Source organism: Pantherophis guttatus, chromosome 3 (genome assembly GCF_059756535.1).
Source record: "Pantherophis guttatus breed Tessera chromosome 3, ASM5975653v1, whole genome shotgun sequence".
NCBI lineage: Eukaryota > Metazoa > Chordata > Lepidosauria > Squamata > Colubridae > Pantherophis > Pantherophis guttatus.
Window position 1 is genome coordinate 153,436,145 of NC_142065.1, and position 15,767 is coordinate 153,451,911.

Genomic DNA, 15,767 nt, shown 5'->3' on the forward strand with positions numbered 1-15,767 from the left:
TAGTTAAAATTTATAGTTTTGTACACCACCACTGTTGGAATTGGTTTGCTGTAACAAATTTGAATACTAATAATAGGAAACAACTCTAAGGTATTTAATGCAAGCACAAACCTGTCTCCCCAACCCACACACACACACACATTTTCTTTCTTCAACACACTTCTTCAGTTAAAAATAGTATATTACCCCTGTTGGTGATTATGACATTTTAAAGAAGCGTTGGAAGCAGCTCCGATCTATTTATATTCTACACGAAACATGCTCACTTTGTTTCAGGAAGACTTCGTGATAATATGACATTATTATATGATATGATATGACATTATTATATTATATGATAATATGACATTATTATTATATCTACTATTTTCCCAACAACTTTCTTTTCTCGTATCTGACGGGGAAGGGGGGAAAATCTCATTATTTTAGGTGGGGGGCGGTCCCCATCTAAATCCTTGCTTAGCAGAGAGAGAACGATCCCGGGCTTCTCTTTTGGACATGTGAGATTTCCCCCACGCGTTTCCCAGGATTTTAGCGAGTTTCCTTCTCTCAGGAACGGGTCGGACGCTAGGACCCAAACGGCGAAAGGCCAGGAAGGGCGGGTTACTTCATAGACGGAGGCGCTTCAGCTTCTAGTGATGTCATAGAGGCGGGGCTCATTTTCTCGCTGCTTGGGGGCTGCCGCTGCCAGCTCCTTGTTTCCAGTCGCCCAGGGAGGCGGCGGCAGCAGCAGCAGCAGCAGCGGCGGCGGCGCCTGTGGCTTTGGGAGCCCCGGGCAAAGGAAAAGGGCGCAGCGCAGCTGTGGCTTCAGCGCAGTCTAGAAGCGGGAGCGGCGCCCCGGACTGGGGCTCCCTCGAGCAAGAGGGGGAGATGCGCGGTTCTTGGGGCGAGGGGCCTTGGAGAGAGCCCAGGTAAGGAGAGGGCGAGCCCCCCTGCCCTGCAGGAGCCCCCATTTCTTCCTCTTTCGGGGAAAGGTTTGGCCGCCCCTCTGCCTTTTGGAAGCCGGGCAGTTTGGCGGAGTTGCTAAGGGAGCGTGGAAAGGAAGCAGAAGTCGCGGTTGGTGTCAGAGCCGCGGTTGGCCATTCAGAGAGGAGTGGAGAAAAAAAAAACCACTTAGTTTGGGAAAGTGGCTTTTTTTACTTCCTCTCGCTTTCTTTCTCTCTCTCTTCCCTCGTAAGGCGGGGACTGTGGCTAAAATGATCTTCTGGCTAAAAGTCTCAGCTGGGACTCCATAATTTGGGGTGCCAGTTATTGACAATCTGGTCTGTTCAGCTGAAGAGGCAGAAAGTCTGAAGGGGAGTCTTACCTTCTCCAGTTCCTGGGACCTCTCCTCTAGGAGCCGAGAGGGCAGACTTGTTTCTTTCATCTCTTCATTTCACTCCTTTTCATGATTTCATAGATCAATCTCTTCCTATTCTTCTTGCTTAACTGTACATGTGGTCTTTGCAACCATTCGTTTAGTGACCGTTCAAAGTTACAGCAACACTGAAAAGAGTGACTCGTGACTATTTTTCACACTTATAACCGTTGCAATCTCCCCATGGTGATATGATGAAAATTTGGATGTTTGACAACTGGCATGTATTTATGACAGTTGAAGTGTCAGGGGATCATTTTGCAATCTTCTGACAAAGTGAATGGGGAATCTGGATTCACTTTACAACTGTGTGACTCACTTAACAACTGTCTCGTATAGCGATGGCAATTTTGGGCTTAGTTGTAGTTGTAAGTCGAGCAATACCTGTATTAATTTTCCTCGACAAGCAGGTAGTTGACAAGAAGTTAGTAGGGCATGTTTTGAGAATTACTTAGAATAATTAAATGAGATTTTTAAAGTTGCGTGCCCTGCAGGGGAATTGGGTCTACAGGTCCCAGAATTTCCTGTGATCTGACTGGGCATTCTAGGAGTTGCAGCTGTTGCATTTGTAGGGTGTGTGTGTGTGGGGAGAAGGTGAGTTTGTTGATTAAAAACAATTTTGATTGTTGGAAATAACTCCTAATGAAAGGAAAACAATGACAATGTAATTGGTTAAATAAGAAAGTTATTAGGAGTTCAATTGGCAAGTGAGATATTTTGAAAGAGATTTTCTCTCATGTAGAAGGAGGAATGCTTCTTGCTTATTTTCTGAAAAGGGATAATTTTAAAATACTCTATAACTGCTAATTTGAGTAAAAATCTTGTTTGTATTGCTGTTGACCAAATACATCAATAGCAGTTTATCAGTCTCTAGAATTTTTACTAATTAAAACTCATGATTATAGGAATTCTCAACCATGGAAAATTATTTTCTAAGAGGTGAGTCATGTTAGTTTATGATGACTAAAAATCTAAAGGAATCTGGTAGCAACTTTCTCAATTAACACATCTAATTAAAAGTTACTAAATTGCTTCTGATTTGTCTGTCATTGAAATATGTGCATTTTTATTATGGACAGTAGTTGTCTTACAAGTATCAATCCTAAAAGTGTTACATATTTATGCCATTACCGGTAATTATAAGTGTGCTATCCAACCTGTGGATTTTTTTACTATATTATAAAACTATGCAGACCTTTAATGCAATTAATTTGAAAAAGCTTGCTAGGCTGGAACAAATGAGCACATTTTATATCATGAGTATATTAACCGATAAGTTTTAGTAAGTATATTTTGTTAGAAAACGTATTTTTTAGGATTATTAAACTTTCCCATTCTTGACAATTCAGATATTTTGTTTGAATGTCAGCATGGTGGAGCAAGCTCTAGTTTAGACAAATAGATTGCCTTTTCCTCTAGATCATTATGATTTAACTAATTACTTTTTTTCCTCTAGATCATTATGATTTAACTAATTACTTTCTAATTATGCAACTGAATATTTCCAGGCAAGTTTTCAATTGTCTCATCTCACTTTGTTTTTCTAGTGTTGCTTAAAGAATGGCATACAACCTATTGGAAGATTAATCAGATATGAATATAAGTCAGTAAATCCTGAGGAAGTAAAAAAGGGGCTTCCCTTTTGTTACCAACTGTCCTCATGCTAAGGGACATCATTCTGCCCATGATGGAAGCAGATGGCTGGGAATGGCTGGTAACTGCAGTTCAACAGCTGATATCCTGGGGAGCTTCGGCAGCCATGATGTTTGGAGGTGTGGTGCCATACATCCCTCAATACCGAGATATTAAAAGGACACAGAACGCAGAGGGCTTTTCAACCTACGTGTGCTTAGTATTATTAATTGCAAACATTTTAAGGATACTCTTTTGGTAAGTTGTTTCTTTTTTAAAAACTAAATTTCTCTCTGTACTTCCGGATGATATGGATACCTGAAAAAAGAAAAGTGTGTGTGTGTGTGTATGTGAAAGAGAGAGAGAGAGAGAGCGAGAGCAGGAGAGAGAGAGAGAGAGAGATTGATTTACTGTGCTGCCAAATTCCATGAAACTCCTTTGAAGTATAAGTAATATATCAGCTGTATTTGGCCTCCCTCTGGGTCCTTTGTCAATATTGCATGAGTATATTCAAAAGGATAACTTGGCTGAAACCCAGATGGCATTTTTGTGGTTGCCCTAAACCTGTGATACCTAATGAAAGTCCTAAATTTGTGATATCTAATATTTTGAAATATACTGTATATGCTGTATTGGAAAGCTTGCATATTTTTGTCAGCCTGAAGTTGTCAGGATTTGAAAACGTGTAAACCTAAACAAAAGCTCTTTTGAAATTAGCTGCGGAGGCTTTAGCAATATTCATCTAGCAGACATAGTATAAGCTTAATGAACAATTAAATGTATTATGAAGAATAAGGCTATGTGGCATTTTAGAACTGAAGGGAAAAAGATCCTTTAAGAGCAGGCAAACACCAATCGGACTTGACTGCAACTCCTTAAATCAAAAGTGTCTTTACTTCAGATCAGATGGCGGTCTTGTGACTCTTGGGAAATGACAAAGTTGTTTTAAGGGATTGCAGTCAAGTGCTGTGTATTTATCCCCATATATGCCAAAGCACTTTTTACCATTGACTTTGAAGTCTGCTCAGCCCTACCAAAGAATAGCCTCAATTAAATAACATTTTTTAAAAAAAGGTAAAAGTTTCTTCTGTCCATTTGTCTCTGACTCTAAGGGTCAGTGCTCATTTCTGTTTCCTAGCCTAGGGAGCCAGCATTGTCCGAAGACGCTTCTGTGGTCATGTGGACAGCATGACTATATGCCAGGGTGCACGGAATACTATTACCTTCCCACCAAAGTGGTACCTATTTATGGGCATTTTATGCTTTTGAACTGCTAGGTTGGCAGGAGCTGGGGCAGAAATTGGAATTCACCCGGTCACATAGTGCTTGGGTCTCGAATGGCCAATCTTCCAGTCAACAAAGCCAGCATAATAATTAATTGCCCCCCCAATTAATTATCTAAAATGAAATGATACAGTATTATGTGAATACTGTGTTCACAGTATTCCACTAGTCCATTTCTTCAATCTGTAGATTGTTGTGGCTAATTGAGAAAGTTTGGAGCTTTAAACCCTCACTGCTTACAGCACAAGGTTTTGTAGACTATTGTGATCAGCAAAGGTTTATATAATATTAGAATGACAATGACGACTTTCAGCTTTTTGCTGAATAAGCATATATATCTTTCTGGAAACTGGCTGTTCGTTATGGGTTATGTACAGGATACATGTTTCAATTATACAGCAGCATTGTAAAATTCTCTTCTACATGTCATATTCCTATGAGAAAGTGCCAGGCAATAAAAATAATGAAATGTAAAATTAATCTAATTTTAAAATTCACATTATATTTCCTGAATGCATTTCAATGTAGCTCGTGCTAATCATGCATACACTAGAATGCAGCAAAAAGCCCTGTTTGATGATAACTGCCTAGTCTGGGATAATTCACAAATTATCAGGTTATGGCAGACCTAATTTATGTGTAGGAATTTATTACTGTATGTACTGTGTCTGTCATATAACATTTGAAATGTAACAACATGGGTCTTAGTATCAAAGAGCTCTATGGTTTAGTGGGTGGATGAATAGCACAGTCATCTGTCAGCCTTTTCTTCAACTTCAGAAGACTTTCATCCTGGTCTTGAAGCAAAGCATCTTTCATCACAATATAACTGATCAATGTTTATGACTAAACATAAAGGGAACCATTAGCCCTATGTATTTAGTTTGATCATAAATCTTTGGGGGAAGGGCTTTCCTCAGATTTTAATTTGGTTACAGATGACCTTTTAGGAAGTATTGCTATAACTTAAGAATGTAATGCGGAATAAAGCACTTGGAGACAAATAGAAGTATTGTTTTTTCTTGTGATTGCCTTAAATTTATCTTATCTACCATCAGGATCTGACCTTCAAAAAAGATTGGCTGCTACTTACCTTTTTCTTTCTTTGCTGCCTGAAGAAGAATTAGGGTACAAATTGTATAATTACATAAATTTGTGCAGTTCAGGAATATCACTCTTTATGCAGTTTATGTGATGTTCCTTAGCATAAAATATATATTTTATAATTTCTGTTTTTAAATCAGACCAAACAGATAATGTAAGCTTGGACATAACCATCTGTTTTTAAACCAGGATTTGATAAGATTATGAAATATTAGGCCCTCTTTTAGCTAAGGATTAATTGTTTTTTGTGGCCAGTAGAAAACACAGCTCCAACCTTGCCCCAGCTCTGGGAAAGAATAATTGGCAAAAATAAGGAACAAAGAAGGCAGAACAGGCTAGTTAGGTTATATAGCCTACCTAAATGCTTTCAGTTTGAGTGTTAAGACAAGGGAAGCACTGAGCCCAGAAACCCCTCCCTTAAAACCAGACCTAAATCATATAACAGCACAAGACTGTTATAAGATGGGCTTTTCAGATTCATTTATCATTGACAGATGTTTAAAAAGATGGACTGGTGACTTTAATGGTGCATTTCTTTTATGCTAGTTGCAGAACCTTCTTTCTGATGATGGTTGTATTTTTGCTAGTGGTGAGTGGGATCAGTGCTGCTTTCTCTCCTCATACCTTTTTAGATTTTATAATTAATTATGGGGGGAAAGACTGCATTTTAAAAGATTTTTAAAAGATTGACTCATGTAAGCTTTTCACTTCCAAGCTGCCCTGTTATAGCAAAGTTCAAGAAAAGGCAGATAATGTTTTGAAACTCACTTTTGCATTTTCTCTAGATATCTTTTGCCTCTCTCACACACACAGAACAAGGCAATTGTACATTAGCCTCTAATAGATAATTGGATCAAAACAATTTACTGTGATATTTAATGGAGATCCTATCGTTTGTATTAATACATGCTGAGAGAAAGTTCAGGAAATGAAGAATTGTATTGGTGTTCATTGTTATTGAATCCTGTTGAATTGTTAATGGGTTGCTTTTAGAGAAAGGATGCTCAGATTTCTCAATTTACTTTGGTTTACAGCAGTGGTGGGTTCCTCCCGGTTTGGCCCGGTTCGGCTGAGCCCGTAGCGGTGACGATATGATGTCACCGAACCGGTTCTGCCCCCCTACCGCCCGCACTCCTCCTGCATTATTCTTACCTTTTATTTGGCCCCACCCCCAATCTATTGCTGCCTCCTGAGTCCCAGCTATCGGCTAGAGGGGAAAAAACTGTTTAAACTCTTGCTGTGGGGCTTCAAAGGGCCGCCCTACAGCTGATCAGTGTTAAAAGAAAACAAATGAGTAACCAGTGCCTGCAAAAATAAATGGGTAGACCAGTGCCTGCAAAAATAAATGGGTAGACCAGTGCCTGCAAAAATAAATGGGTAGACCAGTGCCTGCAAAAATAAATGGGTAGACCGGTACAGCTCTGCAAGCAGTTAAAAGCCTGGTAGACCAGTACCTCTGCTAAATCCTAAAGAATTGTCACATGATCATCAAGCCACGTCCACAAAATAAGCCACGCCCACAGAAGCGGTAGCAAAAAATTTTAGAACCCACCCCTGGTTTACTGGTGGTTGTAGTCCTTGACTTACACCACAATTGAGCCCAAAATTTCTTTGCTAAGTGAGACATTTGTAAAGTGAATTTTGCCCCATTTTATGACCTTCTTTGCCACATTTGTTAAGCGAATCATTGCAGTTGTTAAATTATTAAATTACGGTTGTTGTGAATCTGGCTTCCCCATTGACTTTGATTGTCAGAAGGTCGCAAATCACATAACTCCGGGCACTACAACTGTCATAAGTCTGTTGCCAAGGATCTGACTTTTGATCATGTGACCAAGGGAATGCTGTAATGGTCATAAGTGTGAAAAAGGGTCATACGCAGAGGTGGATTTCAGCAGGTTCTGACCAGTTCTGGAGAACCAGTAGTGGAAATTTTGAGTAGTTCGGAGAACCAGTAGTAAAAATTCTGGCTGGCCCCACCCTCATCTATTCTCTGCCTCCCAAGTCCCAGCTGATTGGGAGGAAATGGGGATTTTGCAGTAACCTTCCCCTGCCACGCCCACCAAGCCACACCCACAGAACCGGTAGTAAAAAATTTTGAAACCTACCACTGGTCATAAGTCACGTTTTTCAGTGTTGCTGTAACCTCAGTTGGTCACTAAACAAACTGTTGTAAGTATTAAGCTACTTCTTTCTCTTTTCAATGGGCAATGTAATTGTGGCTTGTAGTTAAAAAACACTGTGAATGAAAATATTTTAAAATAATTAAATAGTTATTAAAAATTAACTATTTTTAGTTATTAGTTATTAAAAATTAACAGTTTGCCCTTGAAAGTAGGATATCCTGTTTAAAAGGCTTTAAGCATACATCTGTTCATATTTGTTTGCCTAGAATCATAAGTCATAACTATATATAGATTATAGTGCATTAATACTCCCCAGCTGCAATAAGAGTAGAATTATGATTATCATAAATCCAACATGCTACAGTAAAAATCAGTGTATGATTACTATGTTTCACAACTTTATTTTCAAATGTATATTGTTTATTAGCAAGAATTGTTACTGCTTATAGAGATTTTTGGAAGAACTTGAATAGCAAACATTTTGTCCTTATTTCATTTCTATACTGGTCTTTCTGTTAAGAGAACCAATATTTATTGCAAATCATACTCTGGGTTTATGATCAGAAATCTGTTGCTACACTCTATCGGTGTTCAAGACCAGTTATTCTGTCAACTTCACTAAATTGACACAAGCAAATTTCTTAGAGGGTAACTTTTAACCTGATTTTGAGGTTAATTCTAATTGTTGAGTAGACTTCATCTTAAATGTATCCTTTGCTTGGCTCACAATAATATTTGCTACAACTATATTGTTAAAAACATATCACATTATTTGACTTTGGTTTAATAAACCTTGTTTATTGGGTTATTTACTAGTTCTCAGGTGATGTAGCATGATTAGTGATCCCAAAGAGCTGTGTATTTTGCTTAAATAATGAAAAATGGATTCTCTTTATATTCTCTTATACTCCATGGTCTTCAAAACTCTTTTCCTTCCATGTTCTTCTTGCCAGAGACACGTGATATTTAGTTTCCATAGACCTCTTTATTCTGCACCTTTCTTTTTACCTTTCTGTCTTCATCCCAAAAATCTTCCTTGTTCAGGATTTGACTTTTCAATCTACTGTCATTTTTGTTTCATCACATTTCTTAGCATTCATCCCTTTCTCACTCAATGGAATCAGTATTTTGAATATCGGATTGATTTTTCAAGTTGCTCAGAGATGTTACTTTGTTGACAAATCCAATTCTTCTTAAAAAAAAGAACACTAATTGTCATTCACATACACAGATATGTATACACACACACACACACACACACACACACACCACACACCACACTCCACCCCCATCCCCACCCCACATAAATCATTCAAAGATGATTAGGGATCAGGAGGCTGAATCATATGATGAATGTCTAAGGGAACTAGGTATGTTTAGCCTAATAGAAGACTCAGAGAAGTCTTCCAACGCTTGAAGGACTGTCACAGGGAAAAGAGTCAATTTATTCTCCATAGCACCTCAGGGTAGGAAAAGAAGCAATGGGTGGAAGCTTGTCAGAGGGAGATCCAACCTGGAAAAAAGGAATTTCCTGACAATGAAATAATTAATCAATGGAACGGTTTGCCTCCTAGGTTATGGGTGTTCCATTACTGAAGGTTTTTAAGACAAAATTGGAGAACTGTTTGTCTGGGATGGTATAAAGACTCCTGCTTTGAACAGGAGCTTGGATTAGAAGACCTCCAAGATACCTTCCAGTCGTATGATTCTATGATAAAAAATTACAGGAAGTTGATGGGAGTTTAGAGAAGAAAGCTGTACAGTATCATTTTTAAAATCAATTTTGACGCTTTGACCTGGGTAGTTTTTTTCCTGGGGATTTTGAATTAAATTAGATTGGTACCCAGCCATAGGACATGAAAATAATTATTCGTTCTGTGTGTGTAGGGTCATTCGTATACATATGGCATAGCAAGAGACATTGCCATTTCATGCACGATGTAAGAAAGTTTTCTAAAATAGGTGCTCTGCAGATACTTTGAAGAACAATGCTATTGCAATTTTGGGAATTGCTTAAAGTGCCAAGTACAATTGGAAGGTATTACAGTAAGTTGAGAAAGACCAGTATAAGATGGGGTGCAAACAAGATTTTACGATTTATTTTACAGCACTCAACTTTATGTTTTCAAGCCTCATAAGGCAAAAATCTTCTTGGAACGGGTCATGCAATATTCAAAAGATGGAACGTGATTTGTTCTTGATTATTTCTCTGATACCCTTAATTAGGTAAAAAGCATCCTGTGGGTGCTGTTCTTTTAGGTTGGCTGCACAGTACTCATTTTATAGATTGAGGAACACTGTAGATCCATGCATTCATCTTTAAATGTAGACAAAATTAACATTATTTTTTTGATGGATGCATAATAGCTTAAACTTAGCTTTGATATTTAGGGGAGGAGAATTGTATGGTGTATTGTTTGCCCCTCCCTTAATTGCATTCTCAGTTTGGCTTACTGTTTGACCAAGCCCTGAAGAAAATTATATTAAAAAGGACTACTGTAAGAACAAGCTACTGCACATCCAGCAAACAATGGAGTCCTGGATGTTCTTTGAACTTGGTTGTTTGATTTCATACACTTCATTACTTGATTCGGCAACATCAACAATGCACTTTAGTCACTTATGATGTTAACTGCTTAGGTAATAAAACAACCGCAAGCAAGCAAGCTCAGACAGCACCAAGGACGCCACAGTTTTGGTTTTTTTTTTTAATTTGATTTATATGCCACCCTTCTCCGGAGACTCAGGGCGGCTTACAATGCGTTAAGCAATAGCCTTCCTACTTTTGTATATTTTTTATACAAAGTCAGCTTATTGCCCCCACAAACTGGGTCCTCATTTCACCTACCTTAGAAAGGATGGAAGGCTGAGTCAACCTTGAGCCTTGGAGAGATTCGAACCAGCAGTAAATTGCAGGCAGCTGTGTTAATAACAGGGTGCGTAGACCACTGTACTATCAAGGCTCCTATTTAACTCTGAGCTGCAGATATTCTCTTCTTTTAGAAAAGCTAATTTTTTTCAGTCTCTCTATCTGTATGGTTGATTGAATTTTAGCAAGATATAATGGGATATATATATAAAACAGAAGCATATTTGCATCAAATATACCTGGCAAGTCCTTTTAACACTTAGATAAGCAAGCAAATATTCATTTTCTTTGGGAATGTATTTTGATCATTCCCAGAGGAAAAACTATTATCCAAACTAGCATTAAATTGTATTATGCTTATCCTTGCATCTTCTATAATTTAACTGTTTACCCGATATCTTTCTTCATTAATAATTTCATACCAGTAGGCAGTAGGAAAATCTTTCTTCCTGTCTTTTCAATATCTTATATACCCCTTGATTTGTGCTGTCAACTCGGTATCAACTTTTAGCAACCACATTCATCTTCTCTGATGAACTGCCCCTAATCTTGTTCTTCAGGTTTTCCAATGATGCACCTATCACCAGAGTAAATGAGTCCATCCAATTTGCTGCCAGTCATCCTCATCTTCTCTTTTGTCTTACCTTTCCCAGCATAAGAGCCCTCTTCAGAGCGCTAGGCCTTTACACAACATGTCCAAAGTATGATAATTTGAGCCTGGTCATTTGTGCCTTGGGTGAGAAAACTTTGATGATCCATTTTTATTGATGGTATTCTCTTTTCCAAAGCCGAATTCCAAAATCATCGTCTTTCTGTCTTTCAAGACCAACATTTGCTTCCACAGTTTGACACCGAGAACACCGTTTATATATGGTGTTCAGTCTGCTCTTAAAGTCTTCTCTTTCTCACCTTACAAAAGACATACTCAAGAGTTAAAAATTGAAGCAGTATTAAAAATTAATGATACTAATCATACCATAGTATAGCTCATATAAAAATAATTTCTGGTTCTTTTTGGCTCAAATACTTTGGCCATCTAATGAGAAGGGAGGACTGTTTGGAAGAGACAATGATGTTGGGAAAGATTGAAGGCAAAAAGAGAAGGGGACAGCAGAGGATGAGATGGTTAGATAGCATCATTGACAAAATGAACATGTATTTTTGCAAACTCTGGGAGACAATGGAGGACGGGGGCTGGTGTGCTATGGTCCATGGAGTTGCAAAGAGCCGGACGCAATCTAGTGACTGAACAACAACAAACCATTCTTTGATTACAGTTAGCTTTTATCAGTTGGATTTTATATACCTTTGAAGGTAATACTTAGCCCAAATACAGAAGGAGTTGGGGCAGCTTTTGACAGCTGGATATTATCGCCTAATATTCAAGTCTAGGATATTAGGATATCCAACAAAAGGAATTATAAGGAAGCTTTTACATATGTTGAATAAAGGTGGTTCAGATATCTTGTTGTTGAAAGATTCCATCATGGATTCTTGGAGATTCCCTTAAAACTCCAGGCAAGGGAGTCCCAATGTACATACTTGAACTTCTGTAAGCACTCCCCTTGAATTCTCTCCATGTTTCCGATTGTTAATATATATGAAATTACAGATGTCCAAAAGCGAGAGACACTGTGAGGGACGAGGTATGATTTGGCGGCTTCTAACTTTCTTAAAAGGAAGAATAGGCTATAGAAATGTGTATACCCAAACATAATCTTAAACAGTAAATCTTGAGCTATGGAACAAACTGTGATTCCTATAGTGAAGTTAGTAATGCTTTGTTGCTGTTGTGAAACCAACACTTTTCAGTGAAGGCTTTTGTTAGAATAGTAATGGGAAATAGCCTGCTCATCATAGATTATGATATTCTTCCTTTCCCCCTTTCTCATCAGTCCAGGCAACAAATCTTTTTGGAGGATATCTTCCTGATGATTTACTAAAATCCCCTCTTTCCAGGGCTGTCAATCATCCAGCATTTTAGAAGAGAACAAGTTTCTCCCCTTTTTCTTGCTTTTTCTGTTTCCCTTTTGTTTTTATCTAGTGGAGAGCAGCAACTCTCCTTTGTCTTTTTATTCCAAACATTGGATAGTACAAACAGCTCAGTCATGCAAATGCAAGCGAATTCTTTCTCCCTGTTTTGTCCAGAAATCTTGTTTTCTCTGCCTGTTCTCTCTGTGTAAAATGGCCTTTAGGACATTTGCATCTATATATGTGAAAATACTGCATTTGCTAAACTTTCTCTTTTTGCTATGGGAATAAGCCAGGTTGCTAAATTCACCACCGGCCTTCTTGGAACTCACTTTGTCTCCCCAAACTTGAGTGACCCAGAGACAGTTAAGTTCTTTTATGTTTATCAGCAAACTTGCAAGCATAGTTCTTAAATACCAAGTGAGTCTTTTATTGCTGTGTGCTGTTAGCCTCCAATGTTTTTTAAATTGTATTTCTTAATTACTGATTATAGTTTCATTTTTGGATTGCCTGAACACATGCCTTGTTAATCAACTGCAGATATTAGACCATTGGAATTGATGCTGAAGGAAGCCCAATTGGTCACACCTGCCATAGTGCAAATGAATATTACAAGGCCAAGTTTTTTTAAAAATGATAGCAAACATGAATATTAAGTATTAATATATTTGAAAATGTTTTGTGAAGCTGTTACAGGTTTAGGATTTTATTAATGATCAGTAAAGGCTTACGAGGAGCATGGATCTCCCTCTAGTGGTTTTATTGGGAGAAACTGATTTTGAATATGGTATATAGATTTAGGTTCTTTGGCAAAAAAAAAATGTATTTAAAATTAAGAATGTCCAGTTCCACTATTTTACAATCTTCTCTTCACTATGTAAGGTTAGGAAACTCAGAAAAAAATTACTCTTAATTTGTTAATTTTGTTATCCATTATTTGTTATATTTTTCTATAATTATCCAGAGCAGTTTATTTGGCATCTGATGTAATTTTGTCAAAAGATTATCTAGTTAATAGATTTATATTCTGGTTCCCTACCTAGAATTAAAATGGTGACCAGCTCTTGGAAGAATTTGAATATCAGTAAATTAATTTATATCCATTCTGGAATTTTGTTTTATGAAAGTCTTTTTTTCTTTTAGTGTTCAACCACTTGATATCTCTTTTTCTTCTTTTAGGTTTGGGAGACATTTTGAGTCACCCTTATTATTGCAAAGCATTATAATGATAGCCACAATGTTATTGATGCTGAAACTGTGCACTGAAGTACGTGTGGCTAATGAGTTGAATATAAAACGACGTTCCTTTTCAGGTTGGTTGAAATCATTGCATATTGATTCTGTGTAACATTATTTCTTCTCTCTTTTCTTTGGTTCCATTATATTTTGACAAAACTCTGTTTTGATGTTTCAACATTTAAAGAACGTTCCAGTTGAGGAAATGTGATTTATTTTGAAAATATTTGTTTTTATTTGTGTGTATATGAATATGCCAAATCATAATCAAAGCAATTCTTACCCAGTGACCCTATTTATTGGAGTAGTAAACTATAGAAGTTGGTTCTGTTCTCCTTTGCAAAATTATAGAAGAAAGAGCTTCCCACCATTTATTCCCAATTGCTACTATATACTAATATGTTTCTTGATGTCACATTCATTGCTCTAAACTCTTGTGGCATCCACCTGAAATAATCTTTTGTACTCATTGTTCTGCTCAGAAGTGTAACATTCCATCGTTTTATGGATCAGTCCTTCCATCTATCATGAATGTCTGGTTGTGATAACAAACATTGTGATATATTAAATGATGAATCGCAGGACACGCTAGTCAGCATTCTAATCTCTTACAGGTTCAGATGGCTTCCATCAAGTTATGTGTGATCTTCAAATACAAAATGTGGGAATAGGGTATGACGGTCACATGCATATATATTTCCATTGCAGTACAAAAACGTTCTACAGTTTTCTCATACTTCAGCTTTTGGATGTGTTAATTCTTCATTTTGTGATAATAAGAAAGTTGGTTGATAAAAAAAATGAGAGAAAAAGCTGATGTCATGATCCCATGAAAAATATGTATAATTTACAGACCTGTGCATGCTTATTTTTCCCTCCTTTTCAGATACGGCAGTGTTTCTCAAACTTGGAAACCATTAAGATGTGACTACTTCAACTCCCAGAATTCCCACTGGGGAATTCTGAAAGTCCACATGTCTTAATGTTAGATAGTGAAATATGGCAATGCAAAGAAAGCAGACTTGCTAAGATTTCCTTCCTTACATCTGTCCATCTATCCGTGTGTGCATTCATCCTATTAATTTTCTTAAGTTCATATTTTCCCCCTTTCTGATTGAATGCTTAGCTTCAGTGTCTATACCAGGGGTGTCAAACTCAAGGCCCGTGGGCCAGATCCAGCCTGCGGAGTGCTTAGATCTGGCCTGCGGGGCTGCCTGAAAACAGTGAAGGTCTGGCTCGCAGTGCCTCTGCCAGTGAAAATGGAGCTTGGGAGGGTGACGTGCAGCTCTCCCGAGCTGCATTTTTGCTGGCAGGGCGCTAGCAAAACAAACTACTAGCAAAAGTGGATCCCCCTCCAGCCCTGCCCAGGCCACCACAGGTGCCCCTGACACGAGTGATACCCACCTGGCCACGCCCCCCCACCCCCGAGGTCAAACACAACCTTGATGTGGCCCTCAATGAAATTGAATTTGATACCCCTGGTCTATACAACCAAGTTCCTTCACGCATGCAGCTGATTCTGGGTGGGAATTAATGATTTTCACATTGCCTAACACTGACAGAATGGGCAGTTGCACAGAAAAATGTGTTACATGAAATAAATCTTTAATGGGCATATCTCAGAGGATCTGTCTGCTTTGTGCTGGTTAGAATATTTGTTAACTTGTTGCAAATGATTGAATTTCCAGAAGCTTTTAATCAGAGACTAAGATGTAGTCTCATCTTTGCTTTTAGTCAATATTGAGCCTTCACCCTTGGACTTTTTCTTGAATTACCTGCTTTATGATAGTAAACCCAATCTCTAGCTCAGAGCCTCTTAATTTATATAGCCTACATTTGTGGCCTGTTTTTATATGAAACCTGTCCTGCATAAGAAGAGTAATTCGCTTAAATATATCCTCCTTATGATTACTTTAGTGAGCAGTATACATTAGAGGTTTTTCTGAAATGCCTTTTTCTAATTTTAATGCAATATTTTTTTGTCATGTTCTTGTATGATTTAAAACATTGAATTCTATGAATTAATGATGTGAAATATCCAAAAACCTGTTTTGATAGTTTGCATTGTTGGCTTTTTGTTTTGAATTCATACTTTTTATTTTTATAAATGAATTTGGAAATGTGAATATTTGGGTTGGTGTGTGTGTGTGTGTGTGTGTGTGTGTAAGAGATACTTATATGTGGTGAT

At 37.7% G+C, this 15,767-nt stretch overlaps 1 protein-coding gene across 2 annotated transcripts in view; it reads left to right on the forward strand.

The window, feature by feature from the left end:
• Window positions 1-707: 707 nt before the first annotated feature.
• Window positions 708-15,767, forward strand: part of SLC66A2 (solute carrier family 66 member 2) — a 73,936-nt gene continuing 58,876 nt past the window's right edge. For both annotated transcript variants that reach the window (XM_034429316.3, XM_034429318.3), the window contains exons 1-3: window positions 708-911; window positions 2,905-3,247; window positions 13,523-13,656. In XM_034429316.3, coding sequence (XP_034285207.1) covers window positions 3,018-3,247; window positions 13,523-13,656 — 364 coding nt within the window. In that variant the 5' untranslated portion in view covers window positions 708-911; window positions 2,905-3,017. The remainder of the gene's footprint in view (window positions 912-2,904; window positions 3,248-13,522; window positions 13,657-15,767) is intronic.